At 47.4% G+C, this 22,052-nt stretch overlaps 1 protein-coding gene and 1 long non-coding RNA gene across 3 annotated transcripts; both read right to left on the bottom strand.

Annotated features, from left to right (window-relative positions):
- Positions 1-1,442: 1,442 nt before the first annotated feature.
- LOC142855780 (uncharacterized) lies at positions 1,443-4,911 on the bottom strand. The gene is made up of 3 exons (XR_012911540.1): positions 4,898-4,911; positions 4,434-4,500; positions 1,443-1,512 (listed from the first exon to the last, which is right to left on the bottom strand). It is a non-coding gene; the product is annotated as an uncharacterized LOC142855780 (long non-coding RNA).
- A 3,056-nt stretch (positions 4,912-7,967) lies between these two features.
- On the bottom strand, positions 7,968-21,064 carry Rnaseh1 (ribonuclease H1). 2 transcript variants are annotated; one of them, XM_075984124.1, is made up of 8 exons: positions 20,874-21,064; positions 18,712-18,827; positions 17,764-17,916; positions 15,260-15,359; positions 13,471-13,525; positions 13,070-13,154; positions 12,518-12,642; positions 7,968-11,156 (listed from the first exon to the last, which is right to left on the bottom strand). In XM_075984124.1, the coding sequence occupies exons 1-8, from the start codon at positions 20,999-21,001 to the stop codon at positions 11,070-11,072; spliced, it is 849 nt and encodes a 282-aa protein (XP_075840239.1). In that variant the 5' UTR covers positions 21,002-21,064; the 3' UTR covers positions 7,968-11,069. The 2 variants fall into 2 exon arrangements, with proteins under 2 accessions (XP_075840239.1, XP_075840240.1); XM_075984125.1 differs by lacking the exon at positions 17,764-17,916.
- Positions 21,065-22,052: the final 988 nt, after the last annotated feature.

Raw genomic sequence — 22,052 nt, 5'->3', positions numbered from 1 at the left:
GTGGCCTGTGAAAGGTCCCACCACCTCCATGCTGAGGACCAGCATGAACTTCCCACACGTGAGCTTTGGGGACAGATGCAAACCACATGACAGCCACCAGTAGCTGCCTTTACCACTTGTAACTCAGAGGAAGGGCTCTTTATGTAACATCCGGCATTCGGTCTTCTGGAAAATTCCAGTAAGCCTGGCTAAAGTAAAAAGAAAAAAAAAAAACATACCTGTAGAACTCTGTAGGACTGGGGAAGAGCTCTAAGCAGCCAGCTGGGGTCAACATCAGGCAGGAGAGGGCAAAGAGAGGCATTACAAAGTAAATATCCCCGCCCACTGCCAACCTGTCCAAGCCTCTTGCTTTCTGTGTTCCTAGTAAGACAGGGACTAAGGGACATGGGAGGCAAGCAGAACTCCAGCTGGCCTGGGTCATCAGGCCCTCTTCATGGCCAATTCTCCTCAGATCCAGCCAGAAAAATGTGGAGCCTACCCATTGTGGAGCCCAGGTTCAAACTACTTTCCATGTTAAGGTCAGAACTGAATTAATGTCTTCAAAATGGAAGAGCCCGGAGGGCTTTGTGGGAAATAGAAAATGCTAAGGGGGGCGGGGGAGTGGGGGGGACATAATACCTAATTGAAGATGCAGCGATGGCTGGAAGCTACGTGAGACTCTGGGGTACAGGAGCTGGCTCTGACGACAAATAAAAGCACGCTGTGAAACTCAGGGGCCCATCTATAAATAAGCATGGCTAACCAGAAGACATGGAAAAGGGAATCAGTGAGACTGACATGGAGCCTGTGTATCAAGGAAACCCAACAAGTGCCTACCAGGCAGGAGATGGGTGTATTCCTGCCTCCGGCTCAAAGGGGGAACAATCACAGAATGCCACTCAAAGATATCAAATGTTGAGATTGTCGAAGCTGGGTGACAGCTATTCATCAAACTGTTCTTCTTTATTAATCTGTGTTTGAAAATGTCCAATAAGATTTTTAAGTTATCTGTGTGTTAAGAAACAAGCCATGTGTGCATATAAATTTTCTTAACTGAGAAAAGAAGAGTAAGGGGCCGGACATCTTAACAAAGAAGCCATGCCTAGAAACAGTTGCTTGGAGGCCATGCTCAGTAAAGTTTTCTTCAAACTAATTAAAAGAAAATCCTGCCTCTTGATACTAATAATACGTCTCTGAAGGAAACATGGATGACTTCAGTATAACTCTAGGCCTTTTTCTAGAAGAAAAGCAGGGGCATATCGTCAAGACGATGAATGATCTCAATCAGCTCCTAGGACAAAAACCAACCCAAACATTTGATGAGAGGCCATTTTTCCTCAGAGCCAGGATCTCTCTGTCCCCCAAACATGCAACGCAATATTTCTGGGTCACATGAAAGAAAGTACAGGTCTCTTCATCCTTTCCTGAAACTGTCCTGGGTGTGATAGGTCACACCTTGAATTCCCACACGCAGAGGCAGAGGCAGGTGGCTCTCTATGAGTTTGAGCCCAGTCTGGTCGGCTTCATGAATCCCTGTATCACAAAAAAAAAAAAAAAATAGGTTGTGTATCACAACTAATAAGAAACAAGAGACAGATATTGGGGTTCAACCTGAAGGTCAGAAAAAGCAAAACAGCCAGCCACTGGCTCTTACCACTACCTCAGTCTGAAAGGAATCTCAGAATGAGACTGTATCTGAGCGCTGTCTCCTCCTGTATTATAATCCTCTTTAGCTCTGGGATTAAAGATGTGTACCACTACTGCCTGGTTTCTATGACAAACTAATGTGTCTATTGGGATTAAAGGTGTGTGTCACCACTGCCATGTCTGTAAGGCTGACCCGTGGGGCTGTTTTACTCTCTGATCTTCAGGCAAGCTTTATTTATTAAAATACAAATGAAATGTCACTACAAGGCTGGGTGGTGGTGACACAAGCCTTTAAATCCAGCACTTGGGAGACAGAGGCAAGCAAATCTCTGCATTCGAGGCCAGCCTGGTCTGCTGAATGAGTTCAAGACAGCTAGGGCTATACAGAGAAACCTTGTCTTAAGAAGCTAATAAACAGAGGCTGGAGAGATGGCTCAGTGGTTAAAAGCATTGCCTGCTCTTCCAAAGGTCCTGAGTTCAATTCCCAGCAACTACATGGTGGCTCACAACCATCTGTAATGAGGCCTGGTACCCTCTTCTGGCCTGCAGGCATACATGCAGACAGAATATTGTTTTCTTTTTCTTTTTTATTTTTTTTTTTTTTGGATTTTTTGAGACAGGGTTTCTCTGTAGCTTTTGGTTCCTGTCCTGGAACTAGCTCTTGTAGACCAGCAGACAGAATATTGTATACATAATAGATAAATATTCTTTTAAAAAAAGAAGCTAATAAACAAACAAATGTGCATTAGTATAAAGTTGCTGACACTTTTAGGCTTCACTCTTGTGACCACTTCTAGTCCATTGGCCTCTCTACTTCCCAACATGTGAAATGATAGTCTAACCACCTGCGGTGAAAAAGAAGACTGTTCAATGATGAGAAAACATTTTGCTGTTAGGAAGGCATCATGGCATCTACTATTTCTGAATATTCCCTAAAATATGCTGTGATAAACCCCATGTTGTGGCGTTGGGGAATGGGGCCATGGAAGGAAAGCAGAAACCCAAGACCAAGTGAAGTAGGTACTCAGGAACCGGATAGCCCAATCCTAACAAACATGGGATGTACGAATAGCTGGTACAGAAGGTGGATTATGCAGGTGGAGTTTCATAGAGCAGCTCTCATGGTGACAGGGTCTCACTCTGCAGGTACCTGGCAGCCAGTGTCAATGACCAGCAGGTCTCCACACTGGAAGAGCTAACACCCCATATTATGAGTCTGAGGTGGCAAAGCCGTCTCTGCCCCTAGCCTCAGCCTCTATAGAGTCCAATATCAATCCTCTGCACTGTGGGGCTTCTCACTGTGGGCACCCTAACTTGTAAGACTCAAAGTGGGATTAGAAAGATTGCTCAGTGGTTAACAGCATTTGCTGCTGGTGGTTTACAAATTCTAACTCCAGTCCCAGGGAGCCTGATACCCTCTTTCTGGCCTCAGAGAGGCATACACATGGTACACAAACATACATTTAAGCAAAACATACATACACATAAAAATACAAATTAAAAAGAGAAACCCCAGGAACTGCATTCTCCCCCCTCCAGCCTGTCTTTCTTGCTACAGGGCCCATCAGCTTGATGGAAATTGAACATTTCTCTCAACAAAATGAGCATCCTCATCCTGGCCTCCCCGTCACTGTGGCAGCCTTCTGTCACTACCCCAGTGACCTCAGAGTGGTGTCATTTCTCTTCCTCCAGCCCCGGCAGTCTGTAAAAACCCTTTAGGATACCTCTGACTTCCTACAGTAGTGGCTACTCTAGGTGCTCTCTGCTGCAGTTCAGAGATGACACACTTCTCTTATTTTGCCACCTTCTTGCTTCCCACCATTTGAGGAGATTTGGATATAGGTACTCTGTTCATCTTCCATGAAGGCCACCCCAGATTCAGAGCTACTCTTCAAGAGGGCTAGGTTGGCCCACTGCAAGCTGGGACTCTTTGGGTCAAGTAACTCATTTCAGCAACTAAAAGCCAGCCGGTTATAAAACCCTGTCAGGTGTGTGCCCTTAGGCATGGGAAGGACTGAGCAGCGAGCACACAGGCACAATTCTAGCGAGATGCTGATTGCAGAGGATGGAATGTAAACAAGAGCCCTCCAGCTGATGAAGGGTGCCTGCTCTGACATTTCCTTCCTGTCACAGTATTTTCTCCAGAGAGCTCTCAGCCTCCACAGTCCTCATCAGCAGCATCCTGACAGCCCCGTGGGGCTACAGATGTGACAGGAGGTGTCTAAATCCTAGGGGAGTAGATTCAACCTACAGCAGAGACACAGTGTGTTTAAAACTGCTCCCACAGACTGGCATCAGAGGGGCAAACCGGGAGTGACTCCATTGGAGCATCTGAGGCCTTCTTTATCCTGACCTGAGCCACCTGCTATCCAGCTGCTGTTGACCAGACATGCAAGGGCCAAACAACAAAAATGGCATTTGGGACACACCTCTGGTTGTGCTTGTGAAGGAGTGTGTCTGGACTGGGCTAAGAGCCTGAAGTGAGAAGCCAAGCTTAGTGCCAGCGTTCTTCTCACTCACTGCAGAGACAATGGCCAGCTGCTACCATGGCTTCCTTGCCACAATGGACAGGACCATCTCAAACCATGAGCCAAAATAAAATGCTTCCTTACGTAGATTTTGTAAATAATTGATTCACAGCATACAAAAGTAAACAATACAACACCCCAACATCTTGGTAGCCACTGAAAAAATATTCATATGAAGAAAAATATTTTTTGTTCCTATCTTAGTTAGGGTTTCTATTACTGCGACAAAACACCATGACCAAAAGGCAAGTTAAAAAAGAAAGGGTTTATTAGGCTTACACTGTGGTGTAGATATGCTGTTTATCCCTGAAGAAATTCAGGACAGGAACTCAAGCAGGGCAGGAACCTGAAGGCAGGAGCTGATGCAGTGGCCATGGAGAAGTGCTGCTTACTGGCTTGCTCCCCATTGCTTGCTCAGTCTGATTTCTTATAGAACCCAGGATCACCAGTCCAGGGATGGCACCACCCCCCATGAACTGATCACTAATTGAAAAATTGCCTCACAGCTGGCTCTCAAGGCGACATTTCCTCAGGTGAGGATCTGTAGAAGGAGCTGCTGGCAGGCCTGCTTTTCATCCTGCCCAGCTTCCGCATGGTTAGCTTTACACCCGAAATAACAACACACTAATATATTCATATAAACACTGCCTGGCCCATTATATCTAGCCTCTTCTTGGCTAACTCTCACATCTTGATTAACCCATTTCTATTAATGTGTGTAGCATCACGAGGTGGTGACTTACCAGGAAGATTCTAGCCTACGTCCATCTTGGGTTGGAGCTTCATCACATCTGACCCACTTCCCTTCTTCCCAGCATTCTGTTCTGTCTACTCCACCCACCTAAGGGCTGGCCTATCAAATGGCCAAGGCAGTTTCTTTATTAACCAATGAAATCAACACAAAAAGAAGACCCTCCCACATCAAAGATCCTCTCTGATGACTCTAGTTTATGTCAAGTTGACACACAAAACCAGCTGTACAATTCCCTAATGGGATGTGTGCAACTCAAACCCAGTGCAATTGTTTAAGGAACATTTAGCCTAAATGTGTGCTTCTCTATGTTTCTGTGTGTGTGTCTACATGTATGGAGGCACTTATGTGATGGCATGTATGTGGTCAGAGGACAGTTTAAGAATATGTTCTTTCCTTCCACCATGTGGGTTCCAGGGATGGAGCGTGGGTTCTCAGGCTACTTTACCTACTAATCCATCTGACAGGCTTCCCTGCAAATTTTCTGAGCTTGAAATCAGGGCAACCTTTCCCACCTCCAGGTCCTGTTCATCCTGAACTGTCAAGTTACTTACATCAAGCCATCCTAGACCATCTGCCTCATGTGAATATGACATCGTGGAAAGGACCTGTGGCCTCATGCTGAAGATAACGACTCCCAGGACTGTAGCTTACCATTTGCCAGACCTGGAGAGGCCCTGAGTACCCTGTGAATTCACACGGTATAAACTGACATGATTGGAATGGTTAAGTAGAAGGTCTATGCTGTAGATGAGAGAGAGAGAGAGAGAGAAAGAGAGAGAGAGAGAGAGAGAACAGAATGAGTCACCCGTGATGCAGAATACTTGTTTAACTATGCAGAGATGTGTTGCACTTATTTAACTATGCAAAGATGTGTTGCTGTTTTACCCCGCCTGCCTAAGGCATCTGATTGGTCTAATAAAAAGCTGAATGACCAATAGCAAGGGAGGAGGTATGGGTGAGACTTCCAGGCAGGGAAAGTAAGTAGGAGGAGGAATTTAGGTTCAAGGAAGAAAGAAAAGAGGCAGACATAGAGGAATCAGGAAAGCAGGACATACAGAATGAAGGAGAGGTAAAAAGCCCCAAGGCAAAATGTAGATAAATAGAAGCAGGTTAAATTAAATTGAAAGAGCTACAGGGACAAGCCTATACCAAGGCTGAGCATTCATAATTAATGTCTCCATGTCTTTATTGGTGAGCTGGTTGGCGGCCCAAAGAAAGCACCAGCTCCACACCTGGAAGAGTCCAGCACAGAGAAAGGAGTAGGCTGAGCATGGCCAACAGACTGGACCTGGTCATGGGAGAAACAGGAGCAGAGTAGAGACAGGAAGAGCTCGGGAGAACAGAAAGGAAGGAAGCAGACAGACAGTGAGACAGACAGATGGAGCAAGGCTGTAAGGAGAACTGAACAGCTGGGGAAAGGGAATCTGTGAGCTGAGAAATCCAGGGTTGGGGAGGTGAGAAGAGCTGGGGAGCCTGGTGGCCCTGCATGCTCTTTGGTGTGCTAATAGGCACCACAGTTAGATGCTAATAGACACCAAGGTCAGCCAGCGTCAGCCAGACAGCCGTTGGTCCCTTCTGCCTTTTGGGATTTGGGGAAATGGAGTTTCCTTTGGGCCTGATAACTCAGCACACAGAGATACCTCCTGCATACACTGGGACTCAAGCCACATCCAGGGAGAGGGTAAACAGACAGGGAGGGCAGTGACAAGGAGAGCATCCTGGGGACCAGGTGTCCAGAGGACACGGGACAGGAATGTGTAAGCAGCAGGCAAAGCTTCATCACCAGGTGAAACAGGGCTCTGCCGAGGGAAGAAAGAACAAAGAATTTCCATGGCTGTCCAGCACACAGAAGCTGGAGGATGTAGATTTAACTCCGTGATGTGGTTTTTGAGGCTGGGGTTGCCAAGAGATAATCACAGAAATGCAGCCTGAACAGTGAGGGTTGAGAGACCCAGCTCACCCAGTGCTCTCCCCAAGGCACTCAGCCATCCCACCTGAGTGGGAAGTGCCAGGAGACTGGCAATTAGCCAGATGGTGGGGAGAGAGCTGAGTACAGGAAGGAGTGGAGTGAGCGTCCTCAGCAGGCGATGGGGCTGCTTGCCTGGGAAGTGCAAGGCAATTAGCAGGGAAGGGGAAGGGGGGAAAAGGAGGTGTGCCACAAGCAGTTATAATACAGGCTTTCAAGAGGCGGTTGCTTTCCTGAACAATACTCCTGCCATTAATTACATTAAGAACCAAATCCAAATGCCTGTGTACTTTCCTAGCTTGTATAAAACATAGAACCCTGAGTGCAATCCCCAGCACAACCACCCTGTCAGCTCATTTTGTGCAGCATGACAGCCGCCAATTAAGAGTTTCTTTTCATCAAGGTCCCAGGGATTGAACCAGGACCTCCTGCACCAGGCAAGAACTCTATACAACTGAACCCTATTCCCAGCCCTCTTTTTATTTTTGGTGTTTTGAGACAAGGTTTCTCTGTAGCTTTGGTCCCTGTCCCAGAACTAGCTCCTGTAGACCAGGCTGGCCTCGAACTCACAGAGATCCGCCTGCCTCTGCCTCCCAAGTGCTTAGGATTAAAGGCGTGTGCACCACGGACCCAGCCCAGCCCTCTTTTTAATGTTTGAGACAAGACTCTAAGTGACTCAGGCTAATCTTGAATTTGACATCCTCCTGCCTCGGGCTTGTGCCACCAGGCCTAGAGTAGATTAAATACTTCATTTTGGAAAGAAAAAAAAAGGAATTTTATTTCACAGTTAAGGAGATTGGGAAGTCCAATATGGATAGGTCACACCTGGTAGGTAAGGGGCAGGTGCATCTAAGGAGGGGTTGCATACCAGCTCAGGTCTCCCCCTTTTGAAAAGTCACCATGCGATGCAGCTGTGGAGAGATGACTCAACAGTTAAGAACACTTGCTGCTCTTGCAGAGGACCAGAGCACCCACATCAGGCAGCTCACAACTACCTGTACCATGGTTCTGGCCTCCTCTGGCACCAGGCATGCCTCCCCAACAACACACACTGTACTTGTCTATTGCCATGAGAAAACATCGTGACCAAGGCAAAGATGGAAGGATTTATTTGGGGTTTAGGGTTCCAGAAGGATGAATCCATCACCATCACAATGGGGAAGCATGGCAGTCAGAACCAGGCATGGCAGCAGGAAAAGCCGAGATCTCACATTCTCAAACTGCAGTGGTGGCGCATACATACACAAGCAGGAGAATCCCAGTTTGGATTCCTAGACCCACACAGAAAGTCAGACACAGGCTGAAGAAATCGCTCAGTCAATAGTGTTTACCACACAAATGCAAGAACCTGAGTTCAGATTCTTAGCACCTGGGCAAAAGTTGGGCATAGCTACATGTGCCTATAATGCCAGCACTGGGGAGGAGACAGGCAGATTACTAGGGCTTGCTAACCAGACACTCTAGCTAAATTGGTGAGCTCCAGGTTCAGTGAGCAAGCATCAAATACAAAGTGGCTGGGTGTGGAGGCGCACACCTTTAACCCTAGCACAAAGAGGTAAGTGATCTCTGCGTTTAAGGCCATCTTGGTGTACAAATCCAGAGATCCAGGCCAGCCAGGGCTGCCATATAGTAGTGCCCTATCTCAAAATAATTAAGGTGGAGAGCAACAGAAGAAAACACCCACCACACACCTCCATAAAAACCTACACACGGGATGAGAAAACACCCACCACACACCTCCATAAAAACCTACACACGGGATGACAAAACATACAGGAACATGTGTGCGTACACACATACACTACAAAAAACCTAGGCACAGCTGCCTGCACCCATAATCCTAGCACTGGGGAGTCGGGACAGGTGAATTACTGGAGCTTGGCTTGCCGATCTATCTGAATCAATGAGTTTTAGATACAATGAGAGAGACTGTTTCTAACAAAACAAGATGCTGTGGGGCTGGAGAGGATGATGGCCAAGTGCTTGCTGCTCTTACAGACAGATCCAAGGTCAGTTCCAAGCACCCACAATGGGTGGTTTACAAGTACAGCTCCTGTGGATCCAATCCCCTTCTTCTGGCCTTGGAGAACACCAGCACTAACAGACACACACACCTAAGTGAAAAAGGAAGGCTTTTCTTGAGGACACACGTTCCAGCTGTAGTATGCACCCTGCCATGGGACACGGTATGTAGACTGACCAACTGGACTTTGATCTATTTCCAAAAGCAATTCTATGAATCCCACACCCTTAGAGTACAGTCCAATTTGCAACAGTGTCGTGAGACTTCTCATGTGATAGAATCCTTGGCGGTGTATTATCCCAGGGTTTGAGCATGTTCCCAGACTGTGTAAAACACATCTGGAGAGCTGGCTTCTGTCCTCCAGCCAATCTTCACATCAAGCCTGTATCAAGGCCTTTGCACTCTATAAAACAACTTTCAGAAGTTATCAGTGGAAAGAGGCTTGTTCAGAAAAGGGACCACTGGGGAGTGCAGACAAGATAGAGTTATGGGTGGTTAAAATGGTCAAAACACATTATGCGTGTATATGAAAATTTACTAAAACCTATTACATATATGCTAATAAAAATTTTTAGAAGTGGAGAATGAGACAGACAGGTGGCACACTCTGCAGCCTACACACACGGTGCGAGCGGAGATGATGCAGCTCAGTAGTAGAGTGCCTGCCCACCATGCTAGACTCTACATTCAGTCCCCACTAAAGAAACGCAGATAACCAGGTTGAGGTTTCATTTGGTGACATGGTTTCAGGTAGCCCAGGCTAGCCTCAAACTTGCTACATAGTCTAAGCCAAACTTGAACTCCCAAACCCTGAAATTACAGGTGTGTGCCCCCACACCTGGTTCTAATAGGACTCTGTGCTAATGCATGTGTGTGCAGGTGTATCTGAAGACACAGGACACTGGGTGTCTCTGCTCTGTTCTCTTACCATTGAACATGGAGCTCAGATTTTTGGATAGGTTGGATGTTCTACAAGCTGTAGCAGCAACTCTGCAGTCTTTACCCCTCACAGTGCTGGGACTCCAAGCATGCTTTGATCATGCCCATCCGGTTACATGGTGCTGGGGTCTGAACTCCGGTCAGGTCCTCAAGCTTATGAAACATGCAGTTACCCATTCCCCCACCTCCATGCAGGACGGTGAGCTGGCCTTACTACACAGATCCCTCGCCAAGCCAGCAGAGATGGATACCAGTCACCCCAGCCTCACTCAGGCCAACACCCCGTCCTCCCTGATATACACTTCTGCTTTGAGTTCTTTTGGAGACCTGCTGTGACATCAAAAACATCACATCTTCACGAGATGACTCCACTTGCCCTGGGCTCTGGCAGATGGCCCAGAGTCCCAGTCTAAGGAACTCAGAGTCAGCACAGGTGCGAGTACTGTCTCAGTGTCCCCGCGATCCCTGTCTTCTCTAGAGTAAGGCTGCACAGCGTCCCATTTCTTAAGGGCCATGAGGGTCTGCCTAAGAACAATCTGACCACCCTGTTTCTCTAGACTGGTTTTCTCAATTTCTAGTTTTAGATAATACCTTTAACAGTAACTTTATAAACTGCATGATTTTGTGTAATTCCTGTATATTTTTATTATAAAAATAAATAAGGATAACTTTAAACATGTTTTAAATTTATATAGTATTTTTAGGAAAAACAGCCAAAGAAATCTAATAGCAATATATTTATGCATCTTGATTTTTAAAGTTCTCAGCTGTCCCTTCAAGGTGGTCCAGGAGCCAAGGTCACCTGGACGCAGGTTCTGCCTGGCCTCAGACCAGCCTTGGCTCCCGCATGGCCATGTCATCTCTGATGCCCAGAGAAGACACAGGGTGCCTGCAAGGGCAGGAGGCTTGTACCTGTGCACATCGGAAGGAAAATAAACATTCTGGAACCTTTAGACCACACCTACTGACCAGTGTCTCACCGATCCCTACTGAAATCAAGCTGGAGCACTTTGGGCCAGATTGCAACAAATCAAACAAGAATATCAGACCCACAAGGTACAAAGGCTGAAACTTCCCAGAAATGTGAGCTCAACCTCCCCTTTCCATCATTTAAGCACTTCTCATCAAGCTGTGTCACAGGTCATGGTTGACTCTTCCAGCTGTGGCCCCACAGCACATCAGGGCAAATGCACAGTCACTGCCTCGGGTCCAAGTGTGTAGCAACCACTTTGCTCAGTTTTCAGACTGCTTCGCGCCTTCCCTTGCCAGCCTGTCGGCTTCTTCGTTGCCCACAAATCCCGAGTGACCAGGAATGTGCATCTGTTAAAATAAAAATCTCCTTTAATCTTTCCTGATGTTTACATGTGCCACAAAGCTCATGTTCACAGCCCCGCCTCTTCTCCTCGGAAGTGGGTAAAAGACACTAGGGCTGGAGCTCAGCTAGTAGAGTATTCATCCCGGGAGACGTCCTCAGTGCCACATAAACTGGGGGAGGTGGCATGAGCCTGCAATCAACATTGGCAGGATCAGAGACACAATCGAGACCACCCTGGCTATACAGCTCATTAGAAACCAACCTGGGCTACAACTGCCTGCCTCACCCAACCACAATACTCAAGATGACAAAATATATAGACTATTTTGTTAAGAAGTTCACTGGGGTCCCCAAAACAGTACAGGCTGTTGCACTGTTCTTGGGGGGGGGGCACCAAAACTAGATGAAGACAACACATTCCTTGGCTGCAGGACACAAAGAAATCAACCTGAAACTGATCTGGAAGCTGCCTCCCTGCTGGCTAGCTTTCCTAGCTTGGGAAGGCACTGTGTAGGTTGCTGGGGAAGAAACATGCCATAACACCAACCCGACAAGTAAGAAGTACCCACTAGAGTAACAGTGACAAATCTGTTTTGAGGTGACCATCTGCCTTCTGAATGGAGTTCCAGTCCACCCCACAGGAGGAACTCACACCTGGTGCTGCAAACCTGTGAAAGTCGTGTGCTGGGTAGTCACAGGCCCGGTGGGAGAGCTACTACTGTCTCGCTAAATGCCTGTGGCTTGCTCGTAGATTAGTGCTGCCGTTTCTTTTTCCTGCAGTGGGTGGCAATTATTGCAGGTCTATAACTGACCTAAGTGACTGTGGAGTGCTCAGCCATAAGAGGGACATCAATGTCACCTGCTCCAGGGCTCAGGCAGGATACATCATGGGAGAAGAGGGAAGAATATGACAGCCAAGGAAAGGAGTGGAATTGAGACATGGCTACCGCTGTGGTTAGCAGCACAGGGTCTGCCCAGAACTGGACCTGACAACACTGTCCCGATGCAGGAGGGGTGCATGAGGTCCCCCCACTCTCTGGGTGATTAAAGCTTTATGAGGGAGGATAGACTTTCTTCAGGGCTGTAGATACTACTAAGGTGCCCATGCTTCTGCACCCCTGTGAACAACCGATTAAACATACTGCATCACAGAAAACACAGAAAACCATGAGAGGAGGAGAGAAGGAGAAGTGGGGATGGGTACGCCCCAAACACGATGTACACATTCGATGCCATCACAGTGAAACCCATTCTGTGTCTAACACAGCTAACACTTGGTGGAAGCTGCTGCTTTAACCTGGCCACAAACCCTTTCCCGACCCCACCTCTCAGCTAATTCAGGCCATGTGATGCACAGTGGACTCACCCACTTGATGTCCATGCCCTGGCTGAGCTCGTCCAGCTCCATGAAGTCCTCCTTGTTGATCACATCCTTCCCTGTGCTTGTCCTCCAGCCGTTCTTCTTCCAGCCCTGGACCCAGCTGGTTATCCCTAGGGAACACACGCTCACACTCATCCATCAGGAAGGCCTGGCCTCTCCTGGCCCCTCGTCTCTCCTCACAGTGGCTCCTCTCATTCCGAGTCAGAGCCTGAATGGTTCCCTTCCTTAGGTGCTCTCCCTTGTTCCTTCAAGCATCTCAAAGCCCTGCCTTTCCTCTCCCTGATCTAATCAGAGGAACAAGGGGCTCCATGCGCTTCTGCTCAGCCACCCCAGCCCCAGAACAAGCATGCTATAACCCATAGTTACTAACTTCCTGACCTCAGGTGTTATGGAGCCAAGGAGCCCTGCTCCCCAAGACAGCAGACCCAGACTCCTATTCCTCTGAACCTGAAAAGCCCAGCATCACCGGGGACTGTAACACTACCTCTTTCTAGGAAGAAAGGCCTGTTTTCCTTCTTGGTACCCGGGAAGGCTTACCATTGATGGTGAACATGCTGTCTGTGTAAAGAACCAGCTTGCTGATGTTCTGAGCCCTGGCTTGCATGATGGCTTTGCAGGCTGCCTTGAAAAAACAAGTCCATGGTCATGCTATGTGGAAAATGCTCGACTCTTGGCATTACCCACTGGGGGCTCTGAGCCTGAAGCACTGTTCTGTACCACCATGCTGTCTTCTCTATGTGAAGAGGCTACACTTACAATGCCCCCATGGAACCACGTGAAATGATCCGAGAGCTCTTCTAGAGACTTTGAAGACTGCTGCTAGCCTAAGCGTTTCTTGTGGACTTTCAATACCTTCTATCTGGACAATAAAGAAGGGGAACAAGACGGATCTTGTGTCACATGGAGGACAGGCAGACCCACAATTATCTGGCACTTACATGGATCTCGGCTCTCTGGTTTGTCTGTCGCCCATGAAGTCTGACACCTACATTTCTGTTTCAAAACAGCACAGAAAAGAAAACACAAAATTACAGTGCTAACTCCTAGAGCGATTCTTCTCAATGGGTAATAACAAACTAGTATTCACTTTCAACTGAAACAGAAAACCTACACACGAACAACAGCCTCGAAAAACAGCTCAGGGCCAAGCACCCATGAGACCCTGGTCCAAGGGCTGGGCGGTGGTGGTACATGCTTTTAGTCCCAGCACTCGGTAGGCAGAGGCAGGTGGATCTCTGTGAGTTCGAGGCCAGCCTGGTTGACAGAGTGAGTTCCAGGACAGGCTCCAAAGCTACAGAGAAACCTTGTCTCGAAAAATTAAAAAAAAAAAAAAAAAGACCCTGGTCCAAACATCAACTTTTGCAAACGACACAAACCTAGAAAACCATACACCTATAATCCCAGCACTCTGGAGGCAGAGGCAGGAGAATTTCAGTGAATTGGAGGGCAGTCTCTGGTCTACACAGAGAGCTCCAGGACAACCAGGGTTGCAGAGAGACCCTGTCTCAACATACAAAAAAAAAAAAAAAAAAAGAAAGAAAGAAAGAAAGAAAGAAAGAAACAAACAAACAAACAAACAAACAAACAAAAAGATCCAAGGTTGAAGATATATAAAGTTCGCTGTGCTATGCTGGGCATGGTAGTGCACACTTTGACAGGATTTCTTGAAAGGCCTCGACTACCACTACCCAGCTTGGTGTATACTTTAATCCCAGCACTTGAGTGGCTGAGGGAAGACAATCTCCATGAGTTACAAGTCAGCCAGAGCTACACAGTGAGAACAAAAAAAAACAAAACAAAACCCTTATTACCTGAATTAATTAATATGTTGAATACATATTAATTATAGGTAAATATTTAAAATGGAAAAAAAAATACTTTTTATTATTATTTTTTTTTTTTTTTAAGTTTTTCGAGACAGGGTTTCTCTGTAGCTTTGGAGCCTGTCCTGGCACTAGCTCTTGTAGACCAGGCTGGGCTCGAACTCACAGAGATCCGCCTGCCTCTGCCTCCCAAGTGCTGGGATTAAAGGCATGCGCCACCACCGCCCGGCATAAAATACTTTTTATTTAATAAACAAACTATGTCTGACGGCAGTTCCCGATGAACCTCAAACCTGGTTAGAGAACCTCGGGGGTGGCTGACAGCTGCCACTCCATATTCCTCACTGCAGGGACTGGGTAAATGTGAATGGTCCAGCTCACACCTTTGGCTGTGCTTTCTGAGTGTCTCTAGGTTAAGCATCTTCAAAAGTCCAAAAAAGTCACCAGGTGTGGTGGTACACACATTTAATCCCAGCACTTGTGAAAGAGAGAGAACGAGAGAGGCAGGAGGATCTCTATGAGTGCCAGGCCAGCTACATAAGGAAACCCTATCTCAGAAAAATAAGTCAGTGACGGGATGGGCTCTGAGCCGGCACCCTGTCCCTTCATCACTGTTGGCTGGCTCCTCTACATATACATACACACACACACACACACACACACACACACACACACACACACACGTTATGACACGTACAAACTAGGCACAGGAAAACAACACCAAGTCTCAGCATTTGGCACTGTCAAGAACCAAGCTGCCTGGCACTGATATAAATCAAAGTTGCTCTTCTTCTATCCCCACCAATGCTCTTTACGGAGCAGGTTTCACCAAGAATGCACCAATAAGCAAACCTGACAAGACTTAGTAAAAACATGGTGTTCACACTCAGCTGTGTTTACTTACAAGGGGTGGCCTGGCCCCCAGTAAACGCCAATTCCTGCTCTTGCTCGATTCCGCCCGTTACTGGAACAGCAGCCATCCGTGTAGACTACAACAGATTCTCCTGTGAGAGGGAAGAGGGAGGATACTGCACCAACCTGCTCAACACTGACCACCGCTTTATTTTTCTGTCCAGGATGATATAGATTTCCCCCCGTGGGGTGTAGTCACTTTTTGCTTGTCCCACATGCCAGGTGAGTTAAAGACAGAACTTCCCACCGTGAGACCTGCTTATACCTCAAACTAAAGGGGTCCCCCGTGGCTCAGTCACTTTCACTCTCAAGCTGTCCTTCCAGAAAAAGAAACGCTTGGTGGCATGCTGGCCCCATAAGCTAGAAAGCCAAGTTTGCTGGCAAGGGGTCACCTTTTCTCTTAGCACGTTTGCTACTAACTGTAAAGTAGTTCTCATCTCTGCTTCCTCCTTTCAAACATGGCTTGCTCAAGTGGGAAGGACAGACCTAGGGCCACTGTCAGGTCCGAGTGTGGTCAGCAACACCCTCAGCAGAGTACAGGAGAAACTGAGTGGGAGACGGGACATCAGAGACCACCTGCACAGCAGGCGCTGTCCGGAGGACAGCAGCCCGAGAACAGCAAGCTCAGGGGAAGATGGGGACCAGTAACCCTCAAAGAGCAGAGGCTGGAACTTGGTTTCTACCCACACAACTAAACCTTCCTGAAGCCACTAAAAACACTGCCAAGTGACAGCTGGCAAGCTGGAAATGGCTCATTCCTTAGGTTCCTGCCAATGAGTGACCGAGTTGGGGTTTCTATTAATCTGATGAAACATCACAGTCAAGCCGGGCGGTGGTAGCGCACGCCTGTAATCCCAGCACTTGGGAGGCAGAGACAGGCGGATCTTTGTGAGTTCGAGGCCAGCCTGGTCTACCAAGGGAGTTCCAGGACAGGCTCCAAAGCTACAGAGAAACCCTGTCTCGAAAAAAAAAAAAAAAGAAAAAAAAAAAGAAACATCACAGTCAACATACATCACTGAAGGAAGTCAGGACAGGAACTCAACCAAGCAGGGCAGGAACCTAAAAGCAGGAGCTGATGCAGAAACCACGGAGGAGTGTTGCTTACTGGCTTGCCCCCATAGCTTGCTCAGCCTGCTTTCTTATGGGATCCAGGACCACTAGCCCAGGGATGGCACCACCTACTGCGGGCTGGGCCCTTCTCTACCAATCACTATTCTAAAAAAAATGCCTGTAGCCTGATCTTATGGAAGCATTTCCAACTAAGGTCCCATCCTCTCAGACGACTCTAGTCTGCGTCAAGCTGACACACCTGTGCAGCTCAGTGAGCAGTGAAAGGACCTGCTCATCTCAGGAAACCGCCAAACCCGTCTACTCTCACTGTCTCTACTCTCCCAGCTCCAGTGACCCCTGGCGCCGTCCCTGGAGGGAAAGCACAGACGGCTTTTCCTCTTGGCAAAAACTCAGGACACGCCACATGCTGATTCATCTTTAAATGCTGCCTCTCTGTTCCCAGGCATGCAAGACAAAAGGAAATTTACATACTGTAGTTACTAAGAGCACACAGCTGCCCTTGGAGCTAAACACAGAAAGAGCCCACGAGATCTCTTTTCCACGGGACCCAGTGAGGTCTGAGGGTTGGACAAACAGCTTCAGGCTGGCACTGCTCAGCTCTAGCAGGCAGCTCTGGGTGGGCCCTCCTCCTTCCTCTGCCTCAGCAGCCTGTGGCTATGTGAGGGTTCCCCAAGAATTCTCAAAAGATTAATGATTTTTGCACTAATTTGATTACCTATAAATAATGGCCTCATTGCTAGGACTGGCTGCAAAGGACCCAGATGGCTGGGAGGCTAAAGAAAGAGGATAGCAAGCTGAAGGTTAGCCTGGGCTTCAAAGGGAGGAGTTCAATGCCACCTTGGGTAACTCAGTGGGACCACACTGCAAAATAAAAGGTAAAAAGGTAGGACTGCACTGATATGAGCCCTGGCCTGTCGAGGAAGAAACCAAAGGGACTTTTTGTTAATGCCCTCTCTCCAAAATAAAAGACCTCAGAAATTTCTAGAGAATATTTACAGAAGAAAAAAAAAATAGGACAAAAATCAGCTTAAATTTTACACTGGCTGCCTATATCCTTAACTCCAGCACTGGGGGGCTGTGGGCTGGAAGATCTCTAAGTTCAAGACTTCAAGGGCTAAACACTGAGACCCTGTCTCAATAAAACCACCACCAACAATAAAACAAAGAGCTTAAATTCCTCTCACTTAGAAAGAAAAAGATTTCAAGCTGACTGTTCTTTTTTTGTAACTGTATTAAAAATTTTGGACCCACCAGGCAGTGGTGGCACACGCCTTTAATCCCAGCGCTAGGGAGGCAGAGGCAGGCGGATCTCTGTGAGTTTGAGGCCAGCCTGGTCTACAGAGCTAGTTCCAGGAAGGCTCCAAAGCTACAGAGAAACCCTCTTGGAAAACAAAAACAAAAAAATTGAACCCGAGAAAGGCATACCCATATAAGAAAACATGTCCTTGCTCATTGGGGGATCAGGTTCCATGTGTTCCGTGTTCCGTTTGGTGTGCTTTGCCCCTGGCTCGGGCAGTTCTTCCCCTTCATTCAGAGGCTCCCGAGGCCGCTTGCTGGTCTTCACCTCTGAGTCCTGCCCTGAAAGAGATTCTGACGATGACCCAAAACCAGAGAGTACATGAGCCAGACTAGGGCACTCTGGATGTAGCCCTGCTGAGAAGGAACGACTGAGAACGAACCATCCCAGACTCTGGCCCTGTAGGAGCTCCAGAGAGTCCAAGGCTCCCTCTGAAAATAAATAGCAATAAAGGGATGAATAAATAAAAAGGTCTTGAAACTTCCCAAGGGCTTCAGACTTAGGTTTTTGTTTGTTTGTTTGTTTTTTTGTCGCAGGTTCTCAATTAGAGTCAGCTTGCTCACCTGAGTCATGCGTGTGCTCTAAATCTGATGTCCCTTCATAGCATGCCTTCAGTTTCCAGTCCTAGGCACCATACACACCTGGCTGAACCACACTATTCCTTGTAAAAGATTTACTTTTAGTTGTGTATGTGTTCGAGCATCCATCCCTCCTGAGCTACAGGAGGTTGTGAGTCAACCCACATGGGCACTAAGAATCAAACTCTGGTCCTCTGAGTCAGCTCTCTAGTCTCTGAATGACTTTTTTTTTTTGGGAGACAGAATTTCTGTGTAGCCCTGGCTGTCTTGGAACCAGGCTGGTCTCGAACTAGGAAATCTGCCTGCCTCTGCCTCCCGAGTGCCCAGATTAAAGCCATGCACCATCATTACCTGGCTTGAACCACTATTCTTAACTCTAATCTATACAGGGAAAGACAGATAGATAATCATTTTATCTCCTCTATGGAAGCTGACGCAGTGATGTTGGGGAATCAAGGGGCTGTTCATAGGTTAAAATACCATACTAATGTTACATACCCTTTGAGCCCTCTGGGCTTGAAGAGTTCCTGACAAAGGCCCAAGCTTCATCTTCTGTAGCAAACTTCTTAAACCTGGCGGCAGGAAACCGGTCCACCTGCGCTCTGCACTCACTCCTGGAAGAGTGCATACATCAGCCCAATCCCTCTTCAATTTACATCTCCATTTGTTTTTTTTTTTTAACTTAATTTTATTTATTTATTTATTTATTTTTGGTTTTTCAAGACAAGGTTTCTCTGTAGCTTTGAAACCTGTCCTGGAGCTGGGCTCCAAAGCCACAGAGAAAACGTGTCTCGAAAAACCAAAAGAAAAAGAAAACAAAACCTGTCCTGGAACTCACTCTGTAGGACCAGGCTGGCTTCGAACTCACTGAAATCCACCTGCCTCTGCCTCCCGAATGCTGGGATTAAAGGCATGCACCACCGCCACCTGGCCAGTGTCATGTTTTACAGAAGTTTCACGGCCACATAAAACAGGAAGAGAAAAAAAAAAGGGAACAGAAAGTCCAGAGTTCTGTACGCCTCTGCCTCCAGAAGTTCCTAGCCCATTGCTTCCACTGGGGCTCACTGACGATGCTGTGACGTCTACAGGCTTAGTGGATGCACAATGACGGTGACATGGGTCCACGTTACCACACCATTCTGAACAACCTCATGCCTGAGAAATCCCCGCCTGGAGCCTGGAGGTGTGTGTGTGGGGGGGGATGCATGCCTATAATCCCACACTCTAGAGGCAAGGCAGGAGGATCACCAAATTCAACACCACCCTAATCTATATACAGGTCTAGGCCAGCCAGTGCAGTTTAGAAACCCTGTCTCAAACATCGCAACCAAAACCACCTTGGTTTGGGAGTACACGCCCATCATGCCAGCATTTGGGAAGTGGAGACAAAAGATCAGGTGTTCAGGGTCATCTTGGATTTATAGCCAGTTCAAGGCCAGTCTGTCTCCAAACAAAACCTGTTTGTTCTCACATTCATCCCTCCCTTAGTTCTAACCCTAAAAACACTGACTTGTGCAGCAATCTCTGCATTTGTTCTGGGATGTCATGTAATTGGAAACACACACTGTGGACCATTTCAACCTCTTTTCTCTTAGCATGATATAGTTAGTGTTCCTCCACACTGTTTCATTTTTAATAACTCTTTTTCGGTCTGCATAATATACCTCACAATTTAGCTCCCTTTTCAGTGTTAAGACTGGCCAGCCCATTCTGCTAAGTGCCATCCAGGAGGTACACTAATACCATAGGGTCTTTCACAACTTCACTGCGTACTAAAATTTTGTTAATCTTTAAGAATCAATCAAGTCGGGCAGTGGTGGCACTCCCCCTTAATCTCAGAGCTCCGGGGGCTGAGGCAGACAGATCTATGTTAGTTCAAGGCCAGCCTGGTCTACAGAGTTAGTTCCAGGACAACCAAGGTTACAAAAAGAAACCGTGTCTCAAAAAACCAAAAACCAAACCAGAACAAACAAACAAAAATTCCAATCACAGAAAAAGCGTTCTCTTTGGAGACATTTCTTCCTCAGTACTGTCGCCGCTGAGCCCAGGGAAATACACAGGTGCACAGACAGGAACAACAAACCTTGACATCAGAAGTTTACTGTCATATGGGCCCAAACCTGGGTTCAAGCCCTGATTCTGCCACATACCCTACCATGATACTGAAGACATCATCTGTCTTCAAGGGCTGCTACAAGGATCCAAAGGCAAAGACTAGCTTCCAGCTTGAGACTCTCCCATCTCTCGGCTCCTTCCTCCTCTCCTCTCTGTGAGGTTTCCTTCCACAGACCAAGCTGACCTCTAATTTGATGCTCCTGCCTCAGACTCACCAGTACGGAGATTACAAACAATTGGCACCACCCGATTACCCTGTTTAAAACAGGAGGAGCTGAGAATGCAGATAAGCTAGCTGCTTGTCTATCTGCAACCCCTGAATATAGGGAGTGAAGGCAGAAAGACCGTAAGTTCAAGTTGGTACAGGGGGTCCTGTCTCACAAACAAAACACCCACAGGAACGATTAGCACTCGGGAACCCTTGTGTAAATTCTGGTCTGCAATGATTATGCGTTCTCTTTAAGTCTTTGCCTGCAACACAGGAGGACTCGACAAGCCGTTTGCTGTTTAGAATGAAGAAAGGGCTCCACCCGGCTCCGTCTCACCAGCTCAGGAAGACGCCGGTCTTGCGGCCTCTCCTCACCGCATAGAACATCCCAAGCCCGCAAATGCCTCGCCTCACGTGCACGACGGTCAGTGTCACGGTGTGGGACAGCGGCAGCAGCCAGCTCATCGCTCATGCCGGCAAGCGGACCTATATGGCGACTCGCGAGCCTCCCGCCCGCCGCCGGACACACTTCCGGCGCTGGGAGATGACGTAAACAGACTGTGGGGGTGGGGCCTAGGATTGTTAGCTTTGTGTGGAGGTGGTGAGAAGGTAGGCCTGGAGGCTGCGGTTCCTTCGCGAAGGGAGAGATGAAAGAAGGAGTAGAAGGTTGGTGTGATGGGTGGATGGATGTGAAGGCAATGAGAAGCCCTGCGAACCTACACCCATTATCGATACCCACCTCTGCAGGTCATGGTTCCCCTCGCCTCCCCTCCACCTCTGCAGGTCATGGTTCCCCTCGCCTCTTCCAGCATACTCTGGGCCAGGGCGATGGCCATAGGAAAATGGATTAACACACAGCATCGTTTTGGCCATATAACTAAGGGAATGAAGCAAAGTCCCTGTAGAAAAATGAGAGATCCTTTTATGATCCGAAAGCAACTAAAATTTAAAAATATTCCCCTTGAGGGGCTAGCAAGATGTCTTCAAAGGTAAAGGTACTTGCCACCAAACTTGATAACTCTGGCTCCATACCCAGGGCCCACACGGTCGCAGGAGAGAACTGACTCCCAGGCAAGTTGTCCTCTGACCACCACACATGTGCCGTGCTGCAAGGATAGGTGTGCACACATGTAAATACATGTCATTTTAAAGTTAAAAAGGTATACTACTAGAATTTACGTGGATATACAAAACGTACTAATATAAAGGAAAAGTATGGATGGGAAAATTCCCTGTAATGGTTGCCTCTGGTTATCAGCCCTTCAGATAGACCTCAGTGGGGTTTGTGGAATGTATGCTTCTCTTTGCTTTAGTCCCAACGTCTGGGAGGCAGAGGCAGAGGCAGAGAGATTGAGGTCAGTTTGGTCTACGAAGCAAGTTCCATGTCAGCCAAGGAAACAGAAACCCTGTCTCAAAACAAACCAAAAAAATGGTGACCTTGAAAATAATTAAAAATCAACATAAAAATATAAAAAATAGTGTGTTTCAACTTTTAATTTATAACTTCAACTTAGAT

The sequence above is a fragment of the Microtus pennsylvanicus genome, chromosome 8 (genome assembly GCF_037038515.1).
Source record: "Microtus pennsylvanicus isolate mMicPen1 chromosome 8, mMicPen1.hap1, whole genome shotgun sequence".
NCBI classification, from domain to species: domain Eukaryota; kingdom Metazoa; phylum Chordata; class Mammalia; order Rodentia; family Cricetidae; genus Microtus; species Microtus pennsylvanicus.
The sequence above is the reverse complement of the archived record's forward strand: the minus strand, read 5'-3'. Positions and strand labels throughout refer to the sequence as shown.